At 40.2% G+C, this 23,498-nt stretch overlaps 3 protein-coding genes across 3 annotated transcripts; 1 reads left to right on the top strand and 2 right to left on the bottom strand.

The window, feature by feature from the left end:
• Window positions 1–1,626: 1,626 nt before the first annotated feature.
• Window positions 1,627–7,765, bottom strand: LOC146992086 (cytochrome P450 3A40). Its single transcript, XM_085783558.1, has 13 exons — window positions 7,649–7,765; window positions 7,465–7,558; window positions 7,227–7,279; window positions 6,943–7,042; window positions 6,736–6,849; window positions 4,774–4,862; window positions 4,538–4,686; window positions 4,259–4,386; window positions 4,103–4,169; window positions 2,898–3,058; window positions 2,566–2,792; window positions 1,878–2,040; window positions 1,627–1,781 (listed from the first exon to the last, which is right to left on the bottom strand). The coding sequence occupies exons 1-13, from the start codon at window positions 7,717–7,719 to the stop codon at window positions 1,692–1,694; spliced, it is 1,506 nt and encodes a 501-aa protein (XP_085639684.1). The 5' UTR covers window positions 7,720–7,765; the 3' UTR covers window positions 1,627–1,691.
• Window positions 7,766–9,161: 1,396 nt separating this feature from the next.
• Window positions 9,162–16,330, top strand: LOC146992085 (cytochrome P450 3A30-like). Its single transcript, XM_085783598.1, has 14 exons — window positions 9,162–9,265; window positions 9,498–9,591; window positions 9,719–9,771; window positions 9,895–9,994; window positions 10,567–10,680; window positions 10,774–10,868; window positions 12,745–12,887; window positions 12,968–13,095; window positions 13,804–13,879; window positions 13,975–14,135; window positions 14,231–14,298; window positions 14,748–14,906; window positions 15,782–15,944; window positions 16,034–16,330. Exons 1-14 carry the CDS (start codon window positions 9,195–9,197, stop codon window positions 16,133–16,135), a joined length of 1,527 nt encoding a protein of 508 aa, XP_085639724.1. The 5' UTR covers window positions 9,162–9,194; the 3' UTR covers window positions 16,136–16,330.
• A 1,663-nt stretch (window positions 16,331–17,993) lies between these two features.
• Window positions 17,994–21,538, bottom strand: gpank1 (G patch domain and ankyrin repeats 1). The gene is made up of 4 exons (XM_085783585.1): window positions 20,881–21,538; window positions 20,656–20,797; window positions 20,481–20,556; window positions 17,994–18,832 (listed from the first exon to the last, which is right to left on the bottom strand). The coding sequence occupies exons 1-4, from the start codon at window positions 21,316–21,318 to the stop codon at window positions 18,391–18,393; spliced, it is 1,098 nt and encodes a 365-aa protein (XP_085639711.1). The 5' UTR covers window positions 21,319–21,538; the 3' UTR covers window positions 17,994–18,390.
• Window positions 21,539–23,498: the final 1,960 nt, after the last annotated feature.

Below are 23,498 nucleotides of genomic sequence, written 5' to 3'. Positions count from 1 at the left end.
GTGATAGCACCCCGATTATGGAACAGCGTCCCCTCTGCATAAGGTCACTCAGCAGACACCATCACAACTTTTAAGAGCCTTCTTAAAACACACTTTTACAATATGGCCTATGGCCTACAGTTACAGTAAGTAGGCTATTGGTTTTATGGTTTTAGTATCTATCATGTATGGTTTGCTCTAAACTGTGTTTTATATGTAACTACATTATGTAATGTTTGTTTTATTATATGTCATATAGGGGAGGGAGAGCTTACATTGGATTCTGTTTCTTTGTAATTGTATGCTGCTTATTCGTTTGTTTTTATCTGGAAAGCACTTTTTTTTTAAAGGTGTACAGAAATGGCCGTTTGTCCTGTTTGTCGCGCCGAGTTGTCACGAGCTGCAACACGAGTTTACCCGAGTAAGGAAAACGGATTTGATTGGTCGTTATCGAGCGGGCGGGATATTCAAAGCTTGGGGCGAGACCGAGCTCAGTGTGTGTGTGCGTGTCTCAGACGTTTGAATGACGGATGGCGGATCCAATATCAGTGGCTGGTGAATCGTGTACAGGCTGACGTATAATCCGTGCGCCTGCATTATCCAATGCGAAAAAAAAAAAAACACACTTTCGTCCCGGATTTACTCAAAAATAGAATTTTGCACAAAGTTTGGCCTACAACGTCTGAAAGATGAGTTATCACATTAATTTTATGACCCAAAGTGGGCTCAAATTCAATTTTCTTTTCTGTACACCTTTAAGTACATTTTTTGCCTTTTTTTTTTTTTTTTTTTTTTTTTACCAATGCCAATATCATCAGTGTCTGTGGATTGCATGATAATCATGCATACAGGCTTTTCTTGACGTTTTTATTTTGAACATAATTGTGAAAAGTAAAAAATTTGGAGAAAATTATCTAAATAACCCAAAATTTGGCAACCCCTCTAGTACCTCAGAGGACCCCCTCGGGGTCACGGACCCCCTGATGAAGACCTCTGGTCTAGATCCTTAAAATGACAGAAATTTCATACTACTTGCGTGCACTCATGAATGAATTTATTTCAAACATGTCTAAAACAGAAAAAATTTAAGTAATAAGTATCATCAAATCGTAGTTACACACAAATTCGAAAAAGTACAGGGATGACTCTAAAAAAACTTTTAGAAGTGTACAACAATAAATGAGCAGATAATAATATGATGTGCCCAAGACAAACTCAAGACAGTATTAGATCAACTTTACACATGATTGATTTAAAGTACATTTTGACAGAGCATAGGTCAGAGTAAAGGTTGCGTCATTTGGTTATTTCTATACAGAGTTTTGGATATATTTAGATTTTATGGGGTAAATAAACCAAAAGGCTTGACAAAAAAACACTCTCCCAGCTCCGTTCCCCTGACAAGACATCAGAGAACATGTAAGGAGATGGGACCTGACACCTACTCAGTGAAAAAGAAATCACTCAAGATGTTGTGGAATCAATTCATATCATCTATTGTTGTTTACTCAGTATAAATATATGTTAACCTGACTCACTATAACATGGATCAACAGTCTTTGACTACACTGAAATGAGTTTTACACTAAATTCCCTAAATGTATAGTGTTTATGTAAATGTCCAGCTCATATATGAGCCCAGGAACGTACACAACTGTACAAGATGTCTTAGTGCAAATCAGGCATGATATGCCTTTCATCTTGTTGTTTTTTTAGCTGGAGGTTGAAGATCGTGGCGCCAGCTTCAGTTGGATTGGTCGTTTTGGTGAAATGAGACCCTGGATGTCCAGCTCTAAGGGGATCTGGCAGGAAATTACAAGAGAAAAAAAGTTGTGAACAAAATCATCAATGGAAAACAATAACATGCAGTGAGTAAATATGAACATGTGTGGTCTCACCTCGGTCTCCTTGCACACAGCGAAGCTGTACCTCTGGAGGATCTCCACTATTGCAAGTTTCATCATCACCAGAGCAAATCGCATCCCGATGCAGTTCCTGGGTCCTGCTCCGAACGGCATGTATGTGTAGGGGTCAATGTTGTCCTTGTTTTCTTTGCTGAATCTGAGGATAAACACACACACACATATGAATATATGATCTGTAGAGCTCAGGTCCTTTTTCTGGGTGTTTTTACCAACAAAACTTAAAGGTAGGGTTGGAGATTCTGGAAAAACGGTTCTAGTGGGCTGCATTTTGAAAATACACAAGACAAAAGTCCCAGCCCCTTTCTTCAGACTTCTCTCTGAAGCCTCGCCTTCACCTTTCCGCGGACGTGGGTGAATACACCCAACATGCATTGTCAGAACTACACTGCCACCCATCAGACTGGAGCGTGGCTTTTCTGTGGACGTAGGTGAAAAGGAGAAGGGAGAGGGGGAGAGGGACGGCAGCTTGACTGGGCGTAGGTAGACAGAACTAGACATTAAGGAATCTGCTTGGTTTTCCCTTTTCGGAGCGAAAAGCATGGATTGGTCATAGTTTTGTCTGTCCTGCAGCTGGAGTCTGATCGTTTTTGTTCCTTTTTCTGATAATGTATTGATTACTCTCAGGATAGAAGGACCATTTCACCCAGTATAACAAAAATACCTCTCAGGTTTGAACTCCTCTGGTTCGGGCCACAGTTCGGGGTCCCGGTGCAGAGGCCACATGGGAACCATGACAACCATATCTTTTGGAATCACGAGGCCATTAATCTCCACAGACGCCTTGGCCACACGCTCCAGACGTGGGGCAATGGGGTAAAGTCGGAGGGACTCGTTGATGACGCTGTCTAAATACTCCATCTGCATCAGTGCCTGGTACTCAACAGGAGCCTAGACGAAAACACAGACACATGATTTATGATGAATACCATAAAAAACATAAACCACTCCTGTCTGAAGAAAATACTGAATATGTCACTTCTCACTCCCACAAACCTTGTTTGGGAAGGTGGAGTCAATCTCCTCCTGCAGCCGTTTCATGACATGAGGGTTTCTCGCCAGATTGTAAGCCGTGAAAGACATAGAGCTGCTGCTTGTTTCATATCCAGCAAAGATGAAAATCATGGCTTGAGAAAGGATTTCATGATCACTCAAACCTGAGGAGAGAATAAGGAGTTGAGTTGGGTGAATTCCAATTCATCCCATAGCCCTAGCCCTTGGCCCTAACCCTTCGTTTTGTGCGTTCACGTGAAGTGGTAGTAAACCTTTAAAAACCTGCGGGTAAATTAATTGGCCGGCTGACAAGCTCTCCGGACGGAGTGGTACATCCGTGACGAGCCGTTGATCTGCTCCACAGGCAACCGGCAGCTGTTTTATTTCTTGCTGTAGCGCTGTTATTACGTCACTTTGTTAAGTTTTAATATTTTTTCATGCAAGACTGTTTAGATCCCCAATGTGAGGTCGGTTTATCCAAATGACGGCTGTTTAGAAGTTTGCTCCAATATTTTTTGGAGAAGTGAAGCTCCACGGTGGAGCCTCCACCTGTGGAGCAGATCAACGGCTCGTCTCGGAGACACCACCCGTCCGGAGAGCTTGTCAGCCGGCCAACCTCTGTCGTCATCCCGGGAGAAAAGACAACCGCTAATTAACTTACCTGTAGGTTTTTAAAGGTTTACCGCTGGGTAGTTACATTCTTTTTAGGAGATAAATGCTGTTCTCATTGATGAAATGTAACAGTTGTGGCAGTCGCAGTAGTTTGTTTGAATTAAAAGTGAAGGTTCATGTGTGTATTGGACAGAGGAGCAGCGCTGTCTGGGCTGGGGGCTCTGTAGCCTACATACATAACCACATTTACATAAATAAATACATGTTTTACAGATCAGTCTGCATTACATTTTATTTTATTTTATTAAGTTAACATGGTTTTGAATACAGGATTTGTAGCAAAAGCTTGTCATGTCTGCTTATGTGAAAGCCAGCAGAGACTACTGATGACGTATGTGATTGCTGAAGGGGTGTCCCAATTCATAGGGGTTGACTTTCAACCCCTACCCCTTGTAGCTCCATTTCAAAGGGAAAGGGTTAAGGACTAGGGGTAGGGGTAGGGATAAAAATTAGAATTGGAATTGGGCCAGTATTTACAGCAGCGTTGTGCTTTAACACACATGCAGATGTGTCGTGGCTGTGGATGTGTTTATCACCTTTATCCTTTTCTGCTGCCTCGTTTTTCTGGGAGTCAATCATCAGCTGAAGGAAATCCACACGACTCTGAAAGCAGACATGTAGAAGAAAATGATGATTATTTTTCTGAATACACACTGTAGCACTGTACATACTGAACAAACAAACAACCATACCGTTGACTTGCTGGTCTCTCGATTAGTCTTGATCTTCTGCAGTGAAGCGTAAAAGAAGTCCGTGACAGAGGCTGGGAAAAACGAAAACTCAAACTTTTCAAGTATAGGACCCATGAAAGGAAAGAAGGCTGAAGAAGAAAAAAAAAAGAGATAAAAAGAAAAATGTGTTAATGGAGGAAACAAGAACACCAGGAAAGACAGTGACTGTAGACATGCAGGTTTATCTAACACAAATGTTTTTGGTTGTCCAGTCACATTTAAAATGAGAAGTTACTGTACCAACAATGAGGAGGAGAGGGTTGAGAAGGTCGAACTTCAGCATCTTCTTGATGTTACTGACGAAGGGATCTGAAGGGTTGTTGAGTGAGTCTATGTCGACACTGAATGCTGTGCTGGTTACCACATCCATACTATAGGGTCCAAAGAACCTTAAAAAAACACACATCCAGTTGTTGTAATGCATTTCTGGGATCATTTAAAATGAATGAAGTTCAAGGGTTGTTGAGTCTTCTTACTCCTTCATCTCTAAGGGCTCGTCCTTCTCTGTCTTCTTGTCCATGCTGCTGATGAGGTTAGCAGAGTGCCGCTTCATTATGTCAAACATCTGAGGTGCAGACCGACACAGATGGAGAGAGAAAACAGTCACATATACACTGAAGTTACAACATTGATCCTAGTCGATTTATTTAAGTCGATTTAATTAAGTTAATTGCGATGTTTAATTAATTTTTTTTCTTTTACCAATATTGCAATTGCAGTTTTAATATGCGATTATTTCAGATTAAGTTCCTAATCCTTTGTGTTATTCAACAAATTAGGCAATAACTCGTTTTATGTTACGACCAACACAATATTTGATAAACTAAACAAAAAACTGGTCTTTCCAGTAGGCCACTATTATGATATCAGATAATGTTCGATACTAATGACATCTTTTTAATTGTAACAACGGTTAAGAGTATTTCATTACTTAAACAACTTGACAAAACTCTGACAAATATGCCTTTCTAAACATTAATATAAAACTCAGTAACAAATCAGGCAAGCCAGCTACATGTTCTTCTCTGTGTGATCGTCTGGGAAGTACGGTCTTAAGAAAGAGTTCATATTAATGAAATACTGTACTTTTTGACCACATGTCCACTGTAGTAAATCTCAGCTTTTTTCAGTCCAGTATACTGACCAGACTAAAATGCAGGAGGACACGTCTTTTTGATCTGTTTTCATATGAAGGTATACTTCCAAAGCTCTTTAAAGGTAATAGCTACAACTTTTTCCATCAAAACGATTAATTCTTCAAAAAATAATACATCCATAGAACGTCTAGAGAATAAGTATTAATTTTACTGTTTTTTTTTTTTTTTATAGTATAGCCTAATTGTTTCATAAATTTTGATGGGTCCAAAATATATAAATATTTACATCTGGTTACGTTGGCAACATCGGCATGAAATGATCTCTGTGCCAACAGCATTAGTGCATTGATGTCACGTGAGGCGGAGCTCAGGGGCCAAATCGTGATAGCTCTGTGGTGAAATGGCATCGTGCTAATGCTAACTAACTCAGCCGGTACTGTAACGTTTCCGGTGCAGGCGTGATGCTGCGGGTTTGTCGGGTTCGTCTGCAGGTGAGTTAGTGTGAAATGATTCAGATGTGTTTTCAGTACGCTGTCAACACCGGAGCTGCTGCTCGTTAAATACGGTTAGCGTTAGCTTTAGCTACTAGCTGCTCCCTATAGGCGTATCTGGCAACCAGTAGGTACAATTGAAGGTTGGAGCGAGAGTGGGCAAGTGTGAGTGCGGCACCTACTGGCTGGGAGGAATTAAACTTGTAGCCAACACCTTTAAGTCAGTGACCCGTGTTGGTGGCTATTTGACACACTAGTTGTCGGTTTTTAGCGATGCAGCAATCATATACGGCTTTGTGGTGTTATTAAGTGCTGGCAGAGCTGTTGCATAGGGGAGAAAGGTGGTGGCAATTCTAGGGGCCCACAGCCCTGTAGGTCCTATAAACCCCCCATAGCCGTATGACTAAATTATTCTGCTTTACAACCCAGACTATACTGCATGTGTCAGGCACTCTCAAGAACATAGAGTAAAAGAAAAATAAATACAAAAGTATAATACATAGTCTAAGCAAAAAGTGGTGATAAAAAGTCAAGGGGCAGGGGCCCGATTCAGTATTCAGTCAGGGGGCACAGAATTCCTAGCAACGGCCCTGAGTGCTGTTGCAGGTTGTTAGTGTTGCAGGTTCCATGCAGCCGACGTGCTGCTCCTCTTACTAAAGTTTCTGTAGTGCTACATTCGGCCAACCTGAGGCCAATGTACAACAGGTGAAAGTGCAAAATGTTGCCGCCTCTTTTCACTGACAGCTCCAGTCTTTCTTGCCACTGGAGCATAATGGCAGCCTGTGACAAACTATGTTGAATACAAAACAAGAACCAGAGGAGGCCAAGAGCAGGAGTGACTCTTACTCACTTCTTTCAGTCTTCCTGATGTGAAGGAGGGAGAGAGGACACTGCGAATCCTCTTCCATTGGTCGTCTTCAGCGATGGACACGGCATCGTACAGTTGTCCGTTCAGACGGAAGTTCTGCAACAGAGTTAGAAAACAATTACTGACAAGAGTTCAATTAAAGGACAGAGATCATGATGAGTGACTGAACATGTTTGTAGTGGTGCATACTCTGCGGTTGGTGAACAGAGAGTAACACTCCTTTATCAGAACCGTTTTTATCATGGCAGGGTCTGTAATACACAGCACAGGCTGACGGCCATCAAAAATGCTAGATGTGATAAGAACAGAGAAGAATGTGAACATGAAGACATAACACCAGGTAAAAGTTTGACAATGTCTACAAACTTAACACTGACAGACTAGCACCTCCAACAATATAACAAAGACTATCATCTATACATAAACACTTTGTAGAGATAATACTCACTCACAATACATAAATGCAGACTTACCCCCATGTTGTCCCATATTTATTGAAGCACTCTAAGTCAAAGTTCTGGAATCCCTAGGAAGAGAAAGATCATTTTAAGAGATAAAATACAATATATTCAAATGTGTGACTCACTATCAGTACTGGTCTAAACTCCAGCTCTGAATCCATTACACAGTAAATTGTCTACAACACTTATTGTTTGCTTCGAGAACGAAACTCTACAACCACACTTCCGTTGGTAAATTTTATCAACTAACCTTTCTATAAGCCAGCATGGTGCCGAAAAAAGGGACTGGTTTAGGACCAGGGATCCCCATTCTTTTAAATGTGCCATAAGGCCAGTAGGCATATCTGTGAAGAGACAAACATACAGCAGAGGAGATTGTCATTATGTAGGTTACATGCTAAAATATATATATATATATATACTTGGACACTTACACAATAATCAATGTGATGAGAGCGACCAGGAGAGTCCAGGTCTCCGCGGAGAAGTAGAAAAAGTAGCTCATCTTTTTGTGTCTCCTCTCTTCTCCCAATAGTAGCACAAGTTTGTCTGAAGCGCTAAATCATGACTAGAGCTTTTAAGTCTAACTGGACTGACCTGTTGCAGAGAGCTGAGCCAATGGCAGCCAGGGAGACTAGGTGAATGATTAACAGAGAGAGAGAGGCCAGCATCTATGAAAATTATTTTTTATCTGCTTCGTCTTTATATGGGCTCAATTATTATACTGCTTGTGTTAAGAGAGATTAAATTTTTAAAAAAGTGGTGCACAAAGTTCATGATAATGTGTTTATAGTCTGTCCGTATTTGACAGTAGGCTACAAATGTCAAAGTGTAGGTTAATTTCCTCTTGGCCCACGCCATATTTTGTGGAATAAGTGGAAAAAAATAGAAAGAAATCATTTTAAAAAGTGGAATGACACTGCCAATGAGTGTTATCATAAATTCATGTTTGTAGACTAATTTATTTCCCGTGACTACACACACAAGGGCATGTCCAGGCGTGTGCTCACAGGCGTGGGTGGCAGAAACTCATAGACCAGGCCAACTAACCATTCGATCATTTAATTGGCCTTCTTGGCCACCGGCTCCAGGGATTAACAGAGGTGTCTTTTGTTTGTCATTTCAATCATATATTCATTTAAAAAAATCTATGTAATAATTGTCTATAAATTTGTTTTACCTGTAAATATTGAAACATATTTTTCAATATTAGCCAAGCATGAAAGAATATTTTTGATAACTTTAAAGTGGACCAAATCGTTTCTGAAGCTTAACAGTGTTGACAGCGTTGTTCTTTTAACGCTTAGTCACTATATTTAACTACATTTCAGAAGCCTTAATTACTTTTTCAAAACCATTTAGCAACGTATTCTGAACACGCCAACATATTACTTTCCAGAGGTCTGGCACGGTACAATAAAAGGTAGCAACTCTGTGCTTCCTGTTTCTCTGGGTCATCATCTCACAATTAAATCTGTATGTGATTGTATTGGTGATTTTTATCAACATGGGAGCACCTTTGATTGTTAAGTTTTGTCATGTGAATGAAACTCAGCTGAAGAAGGCCAGTATGCTAACTAGCCTAAACCTACATTTTTTAGCAAAATATAGTACATTTCCATTGAAATTAGTTGCGCACCAATTTCCTCTGGGAAATTGAATAATATTAAAAATCCATGTAAATAATAATTTTAGGTTTTAATAAATATTGTATCAGCAGTGGTGGAAAGCAATAATAATAATTATTATTCTATATTATTAGGCTAAATTCTTCTAAACACCCGTAATACCCATCCAAGTTGTGTCAAGTTACATGCTTTGAGGAAATGGGCGCCTCCTGACCAACAAAGATCAGTGTGCAGGTCTAAACTTGTCATGTGACACTGACACAGACGAGGAGACCACACCTCCTGCAACTGCAGTCAGAGTCCAGTGCAGACTCTGATCACTGGGACAACGCAGAGAAAGAGAGAGAGAGCAATGGGGTTTCTTCCTTTTTTCTCTTTGGAAACATGGATTCTACTGATCACATTTGTCTGTGTCTTTGTAATGTAAGAACTGATTCTACTCCAGATAGATTCATTTAAACAGCAAACAGTGTCTGATCAACTTTATGATGTTTAAAGGAGTTTTTCCTCAGTCGATGTGAGGGTCTAAGGACAGAGGATGTTGTTACGATGCCATGTAAAGCCCTTTGAGACAAACTGTTTGTAAAAACGGGCTATACAAATAAAATTGCCTTGCCTTGGCTTGCCTTGCCTAATCCTTCTCTGTTGTTCACAGGTATGGCTACTCGAGCTACGGAGTATTTGAGAAGTTGGGGATCCCGGGTCCCAAGCCAATTATGTACTTAGGCTCAATTTGCAGGTTTAACCCTGTGTGTAAATTACTTATTATATTTGTAATCCTGAATCAAAGATTTTAATCATTTTCATCATGTAAATTTAAATCTAAAATGGTACATATCGTGTTTGTTTACCATTAATGACCATTCTGGTGACCAGGTTTACTACTTGGACGATAAGGAGTGCGCTCAAAAGTTTGGGAGAGTATGGGGGTGAGTCTATACCTTTTAGATGTGTGAATATATAAACTAAGTCTCTTTCTGAATGGAAGTAGATGGGTTTGAGTTTTACACTGAAGTCCCAACATGTAAAATTGTGTTTATGTAAATGTCCAGCACGTATGAGCTCAAGAAGCCAATGCTGGTGGTGATGGATCCTGACATGGTGAAAACCATCATGGTAAAGGAGTGCTTCACCTACTTCACCAACCGGAGGGTAAGAACACACAAGATTAACCTCAAAGGCAACGACTTGAAAAATAAACTATAATGCCATCTTCCCATGACTTAAAGGGATTGTTCACCATTTTGGCAAATTCGCCTATTGCCATAATGCCTATAATCATAGGGAGGGGTAGGTTCATCACCTTTAATTAGGCTATCGATCCATGTTCTTTTGAGATCAGCGGGGCAGAGTGGTTCCGGCTACGTATTTGCCTTGAAAACAACTCTGTCTCAAAATGTCACATTATTTCATAGCGTGGTTAATGTGCAGGTCACAACTTGTCCACGAGAGCGTTTTGGAGTTGTTGGATTGTGTATTTGATGAGTTTGATGAGGGACAGGGAACCTGTACCGTTCACCTCCATTGTGTTCACTGAGCAGCTCGCGTCTGCAACATGCACCGATAATTAAAGGTGATGAACCCACCCCTAGGGATTATGGTAATAGGAGAATTTGTCTTAGAAAGACTTCAAAATTTCCCATTTTTATCTCAAATTGATCATTTTAACAGCCACGTTAAAAGCAAAAAGACTAAATCGTAAACATGGCTCCCTATCTCTTCAGAACTTACGTCTGAATGGAGAGCTGTATGATGCAGTAAGTATCACTGAGGATGACAACTGGAGGAGGATTCGTAACATCCTCACCCCCTCCTTCACCACTGGTCGTATTAAAGAGGTAGGAGTTTTAGTTTGATTCATATTTGAGCAGAATGAAACCATGTAAATATTCATCACCACTTTGTGCACTCTCTTCCCTCCTCTTTTTAAGATGTTTCACATCATGAAACATCACTCCCGCAAACTGACAGACAAGCTGCAGTCCACACTGGGAAGTGACAGCGATGGTGTTATCACTGTGAAAGAGTAAGTTTTAATTACCCAAAATAAATCATTTATCTTCACAGATATGGCTGCATGAAAACAATCGTGTTACCTTTGGACAGAGCCGGACACCTGTCACCAGTCTTTGTACTAAGATAAGCTGCAGGCTGTAGTGTCAAATTTACCATACAGACAATTTGCAAGGAAATTAAAAAGTGTATTTCCTAAAAGGTAGAAATATAACTTTAACAAATCAAAACACAATTTTTTTAGATTTTTCATTTCTATTTTTAAAAAGGTTGCCTGGAAATTAAATCTTTGAATCTATCTAAAGATGTGCAAACAAAACCTTGCTTAACTTAAAGCAGAAGCAAAGAGGTCGTTTTGGCTAACTTTCTGTCAGCCGACAGAGGGGACCGCCCCTTTATGCCGTTCTCTCTCCTCATTGGATAAAGGTTGTAGGATACAAGGAAAGTTTTCTCCTCGGCTTACAGCAGAGCAGAGTGACTGACAGACCCGTGTTTCAGACCAAACACTCTATATAAGTGATTGCTGTCGGAAGATATAACTATTTAAGACTTATATTAACAAAAACATTCCGCTTACTTCTGCTTTAACTTAACCCTCCTGTCTGTACAAAGGCAACAGACTGTGTTTCTACTGTACACCTTCTACTCCATTAACACTGAACTCCAATACTAAAAGGCAAATACCAAACGAAGACAAACTTGTTGATACAACTGCAAGAAAACGAGATAAAAACATTATCAGAGGAACCATGTGACATAAGAGGATCACAGTTTCTGGTTTGGGAGGAAGTGGACAGAGAAGGAAAGCAAAGTAAACAACAAGAAGTGCAACACATTTGTACAGTATTTGAGTTTCATTATAGGAGGAGCGTAATGGGTGTATTCAAATGCTGAATGAGGCAAAAAAAAAGTTTAGATTAAAGTCCATGATTTCTTTTTTCTTATTATTTATGCAATTGCATCAATTTCAGAATCCACTGAACCATTACAGTCTTAACTATATGCTTTTTAGTAACAAGGGATAGTTCAACATTTTGGCAAATTGGCCCATTGCCATAATCCCTATAGTCATAGCAGGTTCGTTACCTTTAATTGTCGGTGCAAACTATTTTAAACAGCGGAGGAGAGACACAAGCTGCTCAGAGCTACTGTATGCTACGGAGGCTAATGGGATTTCTTGGTTTCCCTCATCAAACTCATCAAATACACAATCCAACAACTCCAAAACGCTCTCGTGGACAAGTTGTGACCTGCACATTCACCACGCTATGAGATAATAACGGAACGATACGAGACAGAGTTGTTTTAGAGGTGAATTCATGCAAAACCGCAGAGTTCAGCAAGCAGTCTCTGCATTTGCCTCGGAAACAACTCTGTCTCGTCCCATTATTATCTCATAGAGTGGTGAATGTGCAGGTCACAACTTGTCCACCAGAGCGTTTTGGAGTTGTTGGATTGTGTATTTGATGAGTTTGATGAGGGAACCAAGAAATCCCATTAGCCTCCGTAGCGTAGCTCTGAGCAGCTCTGCTCCGCCGTTCTAAAAATAGCTTGCACCGACAATTAAAGGTAAGGAACTACTCACTATAGGGATTATGGCAATGGGCCAATTTGCCAAAAATGTTGAGCTATCCCTTTTAATGGGGATGTTGTACACACACACACATTTTTCTTTCATGTGTTCCACTTCCTATACATTTGGGTTTGGATTTGTACAGTGGGTGCAATATCCACATTTGCTCTCTTTGATTGAAGGAGACTATTTCATGAACACACGACCTCAGTGGTGACATTTTTCATTCAAACCCAGCCTGCATTACTTTACAGTGTTACCAAGAAAACGACAATGGATCAACCACTGATCAATGATTATAATCTGTGGCTTTCAGGTTTTTTGGACCATTCAGTATGGATGTGATGGGGAGCTGTGCCTTCAATGTGGATATGGACTCCATCAACGACCCCTCAGGCCCCCTCCTCACTCATGGCTCAAAGATGTTCAGATTCTCTCTTCCTCTTTTTATGTTCCAAGGTCCTCCACTGTTTTTCCATTTCACCTTTCAAGTTTTGTGACTATGAATATAATTGTTCACCCTGTTTTTCCCTCCTCAGGATGTTTCCCCATCGTTCTTCCTCTGTTGGAGCTGCTTGGTGTCTCCCTATTCCCCAAGACTTCTACTGATTATTTCAAAATGTTGGTGGAGAAGATCAGAGCAGAACGCAAAGAGAGCTCACAGCAGGTCTGGACAAAACACACACAAAATATTCCCTCAATGCACCTGATCTTGTATCATGACAGAAATATATCATGGTGGTAAAACATTGTTGAGAAGACAATCTCTCCTCAGGGTCCCCTTTAGTAGCTGGTCTAGAGCTTTCAATCATATCACATGATGACCATCAATCACAGATGCCCAGGTGTCATGTGGAAGAATTTAGATTTCATTGGAGAACTTTGAGTGTCTTGATGATGATTGAGATGTAGCCAGAGGTCGAGATTGGACTCCTTGAAGTCCTTGTAATGTAAATTAGTAATGACTTCATTTTTATGCAAAACAGTAGAGGACAAGAGTGACAGGAACAATGTGATTGGCTGGAAGAGTTCATTGTGAGATCTGACTGATTGCTGAACACCTGAAGTCGTCTTCCTGACTGAGCTTCATGTGATATGTTTGAAAGTTTGAACCTTTTGGTGACATTATTTTATGCTTTAAATAATAAAATGTAATAAAACCCGACAAATCAACTCAATCCAGTGCATTTAAAATATGACAAAAGTATTTCAGCACATTTTCTATAACAACACAAGACAATGTAATAAGTCCAAAACTGTAAATCTCTATCACATCCTGGCAAACAACAACGCTGTATGTTGTCATATAACACAACCATACACACAAACACAGACGGCAGCAGAGCTTTGTAGCAACTGTCTCACCTGTTTTCAGAACTCAGCAGATATCCTTCAACACATGATCAGCTCTCAGACAGTCGCTGGCCCTGGGAAAGACACACAGAAAAATGGTAATTAGACAGTTACATTACACATCACACATACAGAAACACAAATGTCTGGCACCATGTCTCTGTTACTGTTCATGTATCTTACCGTTTTACAGGTCTGACTGATCACGAGATCATTTCTCAAGTGACAATGTTTGTGTTTGCTGGTTATGAGACCAGTGCCCTTACGCTCGTCTTCTTGGCCTACACTTTGGCAAGAAATCCTGAAGTCATGAAACACCTGCAAAAGGAGATTGACTCTACTTTCCCGAATAAGGTAGGGGCAAAGGTTCTCACCATTTTATTTCATAATGTTATTGATTTTCAAAATGAGAATGGCATTTAATCCAAACTGTTTTAACAACTCCATAGGGTCCAGTCCAATACGAAGCTCTGATACAGATGGAGTACCTAGACAGTGTGGTCAGTGAGTGTCTGAGGTAATGAGCTTGATTTTGAATGATTTATGTATAACATAAATATCATTCAGTACAAATTACGGTATGGTTTCTCACAGTACCAAACCCACTGAACTTGAACTGTGAGGCTGTTGTAGACAATCACTAAATGCTAAGGTAAGCATGCATATTAACATGCTAATATTTAGCAGGTAATGCTCATCATGGCTGCTATCTTCAGTTTGTTAGTATGCAAATATTTGCTAATTAGTAAGTATTGCAAAGGCTTATGGGAATCCTATTAGTTCTGCAGATATTGAAGGAATCTGAAATGTGTCCTGATGAAGACTCTACAAGAAAAGTCAGGACAGCAGCATTAGCAATAGCAAAAAACACTCCACACTGTAGCTACTTCCAGGGTACACACTTGTAAGTTTGAGGCAGTGTTTAACCTGATGAAGACATTAAAAACATCCTTGTTTTGTGCCCAGGCTCTACCCTCCGGCTGCTCGTGCCGAACGAGTGGCCAAAGAAACTGTTAAGATCAATGGACTCACAATCCCGAAGGGCATGCTTGTCATGGTCCCAGTCTACGCTCTGCACCAAGACCCTGAGCTGTGGCCGGAGCCTGAAGAGTTCAAACCTGACAGGTAGCAACAAGGGTGTTAATGCATCTGAGTGAAAACACCAACAACAACATTTCACATACATGGGATTCTGGCTTTACTTTGAGCAGCCTTTTTTTTTTTGGCTTTATTTATAGAGGAGAGATGGTGCATAATGTAACATGGGTTATGGACTGAGGTTCATTAACCATTAGAGGCACCAATCTCACGTTCTAGTGAACAAAGAGTGTTCATTGCATTTCTGTAATTAAAGCAGAAGTAAGCGATCTGGTCGTTTTGGCTAACTTCTTGTCAGCCGATGGAGTTAGCAGTCCCCGCCCTCGTCCCTACGTCACCACATTCACGCGCATCCCTTGGCTGCACACACAGAGAGGACCGCCCCTTTATGCCGTTCTCTCTCCTCATTGGATAAAGGTTGTAGGATACAAGGAAAGTTTTCTCCTCGGCTTACAGCAGAGCAGAGTGACTGACAGACCCGTGTTTCAGACCAAACACTCTGTATAAGTGATTGCTGTCGGAAGATATAACTATTTAAGACTTATATTAACACAAACATTCCACTTACTTCTGCTTTAAGTCTTTTTAGACATCTGTAGAAATATGAATACTTAAAAGTACTGACATTTGGGACACTATGACCACTGTAAATGCAGACTAAACATAAAATAGCATGAACTGAAACTATGTAGCCTATGAGTTATTTATTATGATTCCTACATATTGAAATATATTGGCTTTTCTTTAATCTCTACTCAAAGCATAAGACTGTGTTACAGCAGGTAGAATAAAGAAACAAACAAGAGATACAATTGAGAACTAGTAGAAGATTGGTTTTTGAAGATACTTAAGGTATTGAACTTGTGTTTTATCTGCTTATTTTCTGTGCCCTTGTTTTCTAGATTTAGTAAGGAGAACAAGCAGAACATCAACCCGTACACTTACCTGCCATTTGGCATCGGCCCAAGGAACTGTATTGGGATGCGATTTGCTCTTGTGATGGTTAAGCTGGCCTTGGTGGAAGTTCTGCAGAACTTCAGCTTCTCAGTCTGCAAGGAGACAGAGGTGATTATATTTTTGTTGTTTACACACTCAAACGACATTTGCAAGTGAGAAAAAATGTTTCTGATTCATTGAATTTGTCCATTTACCAGATTCCTCTGCAGATGGAAGGTCAAGCCTTTTTAGGACCTTTACGGCCAATCAAACTAAAGCTGGAGAAACGCTCCAACACCTGTGAACCTGCAGACGACTAGAGCAGCTCAGAAGACTCTGCTACATGAACATGTTATTAGCACCTGACAATACTGCATAAAGTAAAAATAAAACACACAGTGACAGATGATCATTGGATGAGATAATATCTTAATTTACATGTGTATGATGTTAAAAAAAAAGTCCAATGAAATGATTCTTCTGATATATCTGTTGAAATATTTTTTGTCAAGCAAAAAACACCTAATGATAATTGTTGACACAACACACATGATCAATCTGATGAGTTCACAACAACGCTCTGGAGAATCACACTGCATTTTGTTTGTTTGTTCATCATCTGTCAGGGGGTATTCTCTCTCTCTTCACTCTCTCCAGCTGTCCTGTAAATAAAGGGATAAAAGCCCCCAAAAACACTTTAAAAAATTGTTGTTTTTCGTATTTTCCTCTGATAGCAGGGAGAAAACTTGAGACCTCATGTTATACAAAACCATAATCCATAAAACATTGTTCTGCATTCTGTATGTAAAGCGTCTTTAACTGAAAATTGCTATATAAAATAAATGAATTATTATTATTATAATGTATAACACAGAGTAAGCATTAATATGGAGTGTGGATGATTGTGCAACGTGAGCAAAGACTTATCGCTTCACCTCTTGTCCACACAGCTGCTTCCTGTTGCTCCAGCGTTCGGCCCTTGAGGCGACTGTTGAACTGTCAAACAGCGATTGATGAGTTTTTCCAGTGTTTGTTAACCTCTGTGGTTGAGGGAAAAGTCACAACAAACACAGCCAAAAGTTGGACTCTACTAATATGTTCACGCACAGGGAGTGTGGACACGCACTGAAACTGCATATGAACTGTTTCACTTGCTCTGTAGAGTTACTCAGGTCTTTGTAATTGATGATAAAGATCCTTATACTACTTTTTGAGTTGTTAGTAGTTAATTTCTGAGCCTGCAAACCCAAACAACTCCACACAGTATGAAAGCCTCCTCACCACAGCTGTGCCAACAACACTGCTTCAGCCAAAGAATAAAAGAGAGGGTTAAAAAAAAGAAAAAAGGGGCAAAAAAAGTACTTACTGAAAAGAAACAGGATGAGAAATTGTATAAATGTAAGCCTGTTTTAATGATCTACAATACAAAAAAAAAAAACTCTTGCATGATCTAATGCAATGAAATTCCCCATTCATAAATATTGCATCACAACAGACAGTTACAGCCAAACACGACATCTGTGCAATGACTCAGCATTTAATGGTGTGTTATGAGGCAGTAGCACGCCTTTGTGTTGTATTGCATTACATTACAATGTTTTTCAAATATTTAACGGCCCCTCTAACTTGTGAAGGAGCTAATGAACATCTACACAGAAGACTCTCTCTCACTTTCCTGGCATTTGTAAAGACTTTGGTTGTTAAAACTGCTCAGTAGTCATGGAGCTTTGAGGATCACAGCCAGGTCAATTGTTTGTTCCAAGCTGAGCGTTAAAGGGGAAATGGGGCTTTGAGGCCACACATTGTGTCACAGGGGGGTTTAAGTTCACATGAGATGTCCTTTACCTCAATAAGGTGTGGAAAGTCCCAACATGTTACCTGAGAAAAGAGGCTGGGTTATTATCGATGTCCTAGGCTGATGACAAATAACCAGTCTTACTGTGCTAAATGTGAAGAAGCAAGAGCATAGGTGAAACGCTGATGTAACAGATATGCATAAACATGTGACTCATCAGTCACATGGGTGCAGGTGTGTAAAATTAGGTGAGAAGGAATCTGGAGCTGCAACAAGGGGAGAGTTCACTACTGGTCTGTGTAGTTGTGTAATGTACTCGACAGTGTTAAAAAAAAAAAAAATCACAAACAAATGCAACTTAAATATCTGAGCAAACCTGGTTTATGTTGATATTTTAGATTTTATTACCATGTAAATCACTTTTTGACAATAAAAATCCTAAATAAACACCTCCTGATGTAACCTTTTGAAACTGTCTTAGTGGGTTAACAGTAAAGATGCCATATTTGGTGGTTCAAAGTAAGCACAATGCCACATGAGCGATTGCACAATCTCCATACTGGGTCTAACTGATCCCATTCACTGATATGTTATCAGCTTTCCAGGTAGTCGAGGTATTTGTGTTATGCTCTTTGAAAAAACACCTTCTACCAGCTGTACAACCACCTTAACAGTTTTAAATTGAAAACGTCTCTTTTTTATAGATCTGTCCAATGTTTTTGAGATACTTTCCGTTGAGTCTGAGGCAGAGGTCTTAGTGAGAAAGTCACTGAACTGGTATCAAAGATAAAAAGAGGCACGGAAATCTCTTTCCCAGTCTTTATCCCTTTTCTCTTTTCTCCTACTTGCTTCTTTCCTCTTCCCCTTTCCTTCCCTCTCCTCTTTGTCCTTTGTTGGTGGTTTCACAGCGTCACGATCCCTGGCTTGGAAATGTGTAACTTTGGCTCTTTTCATCTCCCCGTACCCCAGGCCTTTCTGGTCTCTCTTCAGCACAGTTGGCACCGGCTGCTGCGGCCCCTCACCCTCTGGTCCCAGTCCCGTTCCCGGTTTCCAACCGCAGCGAACCATCATCCTATAGCTGTTGCTGGAGGACGGTAGACAGTAGAGTGGCGTGGGCGGCGGACGCCGTAGATTAAACTGGTGCAGAGTGGAGGAGACGTGCGATGACAGGCTGCTGCTGAACTCGCTACAACACACCTCACACCACTGAGGCTGGGAGCCGCTGGAGACAAAAAGATACGAACAGAACACGTTATTTTTTTCTGGGTTTAAAGGGATAGCTCAACATTTTGGCAAATTGGCCCATTGCCATAATCCTTATAGTTTTAGGAGTTGGTTCATTACCTTTAATTGTCGGTGCAAGGTATTTTTAGAGAGCTCAGAGAGCTACGCTACAGAGGCTAATGGGATTTCTTGGTTTCCCTCATCAAACTCATCAAATACACAATCCAACAACTCCAAAACGCTCTGGTGGACAAGTTATGACATGCACAGTCACCACGCTATGAGATAATAACAGAACGTTACGACACAGAGTTGTTTTAGAGGTAAATTCATGCAAAACCGCTGATGCACGTTCCCGTCGGGGCAGTTTTTCGGCAAGCAGCCTCTGCATTTGCCTCGAAAACAACTGCTCATTCCTTCTGTTCATACTGAGCATTAGAAGACCTCACCCTTTTTCACCTGTTAGTGTGTGATTAATTATACCCAGAGCCCAGTGACGTCATGTTATTCCCAGAATTTTCTCAACCTGAGCAACAGTCAAAGGAACCAGAAGAGGTGAAAACACTGAAGTGTGTGTGTAAGGCCAGGAGGAGCAGGTGATTTTTCACTGGTGATTTATAGTTTTTAACTGACAGTTTTACAACATCTTGGTGGGTCATGGGTCTCACCTTTTATCGTAAATTAAAGTTAAAGTACAGGTGGAGTTTATCGCATTAACAATGGCTGCATGTCATTTAGATAAACCAGTTACATGACTCTTATGAGTACAACCCCGATTTTTTCACTTTCATCCAGTCATCCACAGTCCATGACCGCTTTTCATTAGCCCACTGTAACCTTGTTTTTTCTGTTTAGGTGTTAATGATGGCCTTCGTTTGTCTTTTCTGTATGTAAATCCCATTTCCTTTAGACAGTTTCTTACAGTTCGGTCACAGACGTTGACTCCAGTTTCCACCAGAAGTTTGGCATTTTGAATAAAATTTGTTTTGTGTCTTTTTCTACAAAATTAAACAACTAAATGAACACCCTCCAAGAGTGGTGATTCCATATTTTTTTTGCCAGGGGTTGTATGTATGCTCACCCACTCACATGACCCTGCCTAGCTGCACATAACACACATAACGAGAGATTAAAATCAAGCGTCAACTTATCAGCAGCAAGAAGCTGGCTATGATGAGGTCATTTACAATCACTGTTGCGTGTGTGTACACTTTGTCACCAGTGGGAGCTTCTTTTTCAAACTATAAAACTTAAATCATGTGATGATGATGTGATTATGAAAAATACAATACGCAGAACAAAAATACACACAAAAATATAAGTGCATAAAGGAGGACTAGATGTTTGGAGAAAAATATCAACTGTGTTCATAATGTACTTCTGGATAGAGTACACACAATGTTAAGGAACAATGCTGAATAAATCTGACATTAATGAAGGTTAAATGCACAATTTTTGTGTAAGAGGATGTAGTTTGTGGTGCTGAACAGACAGAGCATAACCTCACTCTAACTAATCTGCATAATAATATACAGTATATGTTTCGGAAACAGCAGTTTTAACCTATTGTACAATCTAATGGAAGTGAATCAATACTTGGCTCAATATAACTTAAAACTATACTATATGGATTTGATTGTGCTCACCTGCTGTCAGGTTGTGTTTCTCTCTGTGGACTTCTCCCATAGCTGTCCAACTCCTCCAACACATCGCTGTGGCCCGCTGGGGAAAACGTTAGACGTGGATGTTAAGTTTAGTTAAATATCATTACACTGAACAGACAAAAACAAAGCTATGATAATGAGAGTTGCATGTTTGTACCTTCCAGCGCTAGATCCCTGGCATCCCTGCCCTGCATATCAACCACTCCAACCCAGGCCGCTCCAAGCTGCAGCAGCAGCTTCACCACTGCTCTTTGTCCAGACCAGCTTGCACACATCATTGCCGTCCAGAGGAAAGTGTCCTGGAGGGGAAAATGCAATCAAGTAAATAAAAGTTAAACAAATCCTGGGCAGCAATTTAATAGACGAACTGTAATTATTATACCTGGAAGTTTATGTCGACCCCCTTTGACAGCAGCTCTTTCAAGCCAGACAGGTCCCCCTCGTTGGCACAGTGCAGCAGTCTGAGCCCCTGGAGCTCCTCACATCTCTCCGAGTCGTTGGTCTGTCTCCGTTGGGTGCCTTCACTTTCACCTGCCCGTCTTTCCACAGCTGAACTGGTCTGGCCCTGCTGCACCTCTGCAGCCATTGCTCTCCTCCTCTCTCTCCTATTGGACTCCCTTTTCCTCCGTTTACTTTGATGCTGTCTGCCATTATTATTACTCCTTGATACTTGTAATTGATCATCTTTCATTAAATTTTCATAGAAGTGCCTGGCCTCTTGTCCACTGAGCACACTGCCTGTGATAGTGTTGGGCTGTCCTGATGTCTCTATGCTGAAAACATCCTGGCCACTGGCAGGAGTAAAGCCGAAAGAAGCCATCGGGACTAACGGGAGTTAAGTTAACTAACTACTCCACTGTCATTTCATTGAAGGCCCATCTGAGTCACAGACACAATGTCTGGGGCATATTGGCTCTCTTTTTTTCTTTTTTAACTATGACCTGGTACTTTACTTTTTAATACTTTCTTCTGAAGTTGGTTATGCCTCTTTCCTGTTGTCCCTTCATTTATTTATTGACCTTATTAGCTAATTACCTTTCTTTAACCAATTATCTTTCTTTTAAATGACTGTCTTCTGCCTCTCGTTTACTTTAACTGTTTCTGTTTCTGGCACCTGAATCTCCCTACGGGGATAAATAAAGGTTTCAATCAGTCAATAATGTCCCTGTTTGTTAGTTAGATAACAAACAGGGGCTGTAAGTTAGCAAGACAAAGCTGCTAATTAACTGTGTAATTCTCCCGGCTTCATCCGTGTGAGAAAACACTTTATTTCGATTCATTTATCTGACTGAATAAGACGATAGCCTGACCAAAACAGTTAGCCTTGGTTAGCATTAGCATTAGCTTTTAGGCACATAAAGGGTTGTTAATTTCGGATGACCGAAGGAACTCCATCGGTTCACGTTGTCCACGACGCTTCCCATCGTAATCCTGATAAAACCATCAACACCGAGCACGACATGGTTGAATTTCTTTACAAATAAGCCCGTTACCTCAAGCTAACGTTGTTGTCGTCTTCCTGTTTACAAACGGAACGCCGCCGTCACGCCGACGTACGGTACGTAACGTTCTAACATTCTATGACGTGACGTGGCTACCAGGTGAGTACGTACTGCCCCCTGCTGGACGGAGTGTCGTCTTCTCTGTGTTGGATTTTTTTTTGTAGGAAGAAAGAACATTTTAAATACCTCAGTGTAAAAAAAAAAATAATAAAAAAAAAAATACAGTTTTTTTTTTAATACAGCTCCTTAAACTTGGAAAATTGAGATTCACAGTACTCCTCGGATAACTTTGAGAAAATCTGGAAGCCATTTATGGACTACAATAGAACTAGGCTTTAATTCCCATTTTTTCTTAAAGGCACTCCAGAAGTAATGGACCTTTACAACTTCATATATCCTGTATCCATTTGCCTCATAACTCATCATAATCTGCTAATCTTTTTTATTTTCTTTTTTTCATGGTATGCAACGTCTACTACTGTACTTGTTTTTCTTGTACTGCCCCTTTCTGTTGATCTATTAATTTTTCTTGAAAAAGCCAATAAAAATACTTAAAAACAAACAAAACAAAAACAAGCAAGTAAAAATTTAATTAAGTTTAAATACTTTAAGTGCAAATACTAAAACTACACATTTACATTATATTGCCTTCAAAACAGTCTGGACAATAAATTAGGTAGGTAAGGATGGAATTAGAATTAGTTAAGTAAAATTATCAATACCACAGTGTATTAGGTTAGAAAAGAAGGAAAAGTTATTTATTCTAAATATATAAAGGATGAAAAGCATTATCTGCTAAGCTGTGGTGAAAGAAGTAAGCAGCTCTTGTACTTAAGTACAATACTCCATAATGAGTAACTTTTATAATTCATTCACGTCCGAGTCTGCATCTGTGTTAACTGTCTACAAACATTTTGCTTTTTAAAAAACAATTTCCAAATACCAGTAGAGTGAATAATAGTTTTTATTATCATGACACTTTACTAAAGACAGTTGAAAAAATATCTGGTTACAGAGAAGCCTAACAAAAAAAAGTGGAAAAACAAAGAAACATACCATTACAACACATACTGATAGTGAGAAAGAAACAAAAAACCTTTTTAGTGTTATTTGTGTTAGTGTGAGTGTTAGTGTGTGACCCATCGGAGTGCAACTGTGGAGCTCAGAAAGACCAGAGCAGAAAATTCACATGCCGTCAGGAAGTTGGCGGAGGAAAGTGCTGTATGTGAAGGATGTGTCAGGCATGGGGGTGGGGGGTGTGTGTGGGGTGGAGTGGGGGGGGGGGCAGGGATGATTTACAGGGACTAAACCCTCATGCACTTTGTGTTCAGTGGTGACGTGATATCAAAGAGAGTCCAGGCTTGATGCTTGTAGAGGATACGAACAGTGAATGCTTACACTGCACAGAAAAATCAGTTTTGACACTAGTTCAGTGGTTTTGCATGTTTTTGCACCTCAATCCATTAAGTAAAAAAACAAACAAAAAACAGACACCCAC

The sequence above is a fragment of the Trachurus japonicus genome, chromosome 1 (assembly GCF_045865225.1).
Source record: "Trachurus japonicus isolate A0001 chromosome 1, Traja_1.0".
NCBI classification, from domain to species: Eukaryota; Metazoa; Chordata; class Actinopteri; order Carangiformes; family Carangidae; genus Trachurus; species Trachurus japonicus.
Note: the sequence above shows the minus strand (reverse complement) of the source record. Positions and strands in the feature narration are given on the sequence as shown.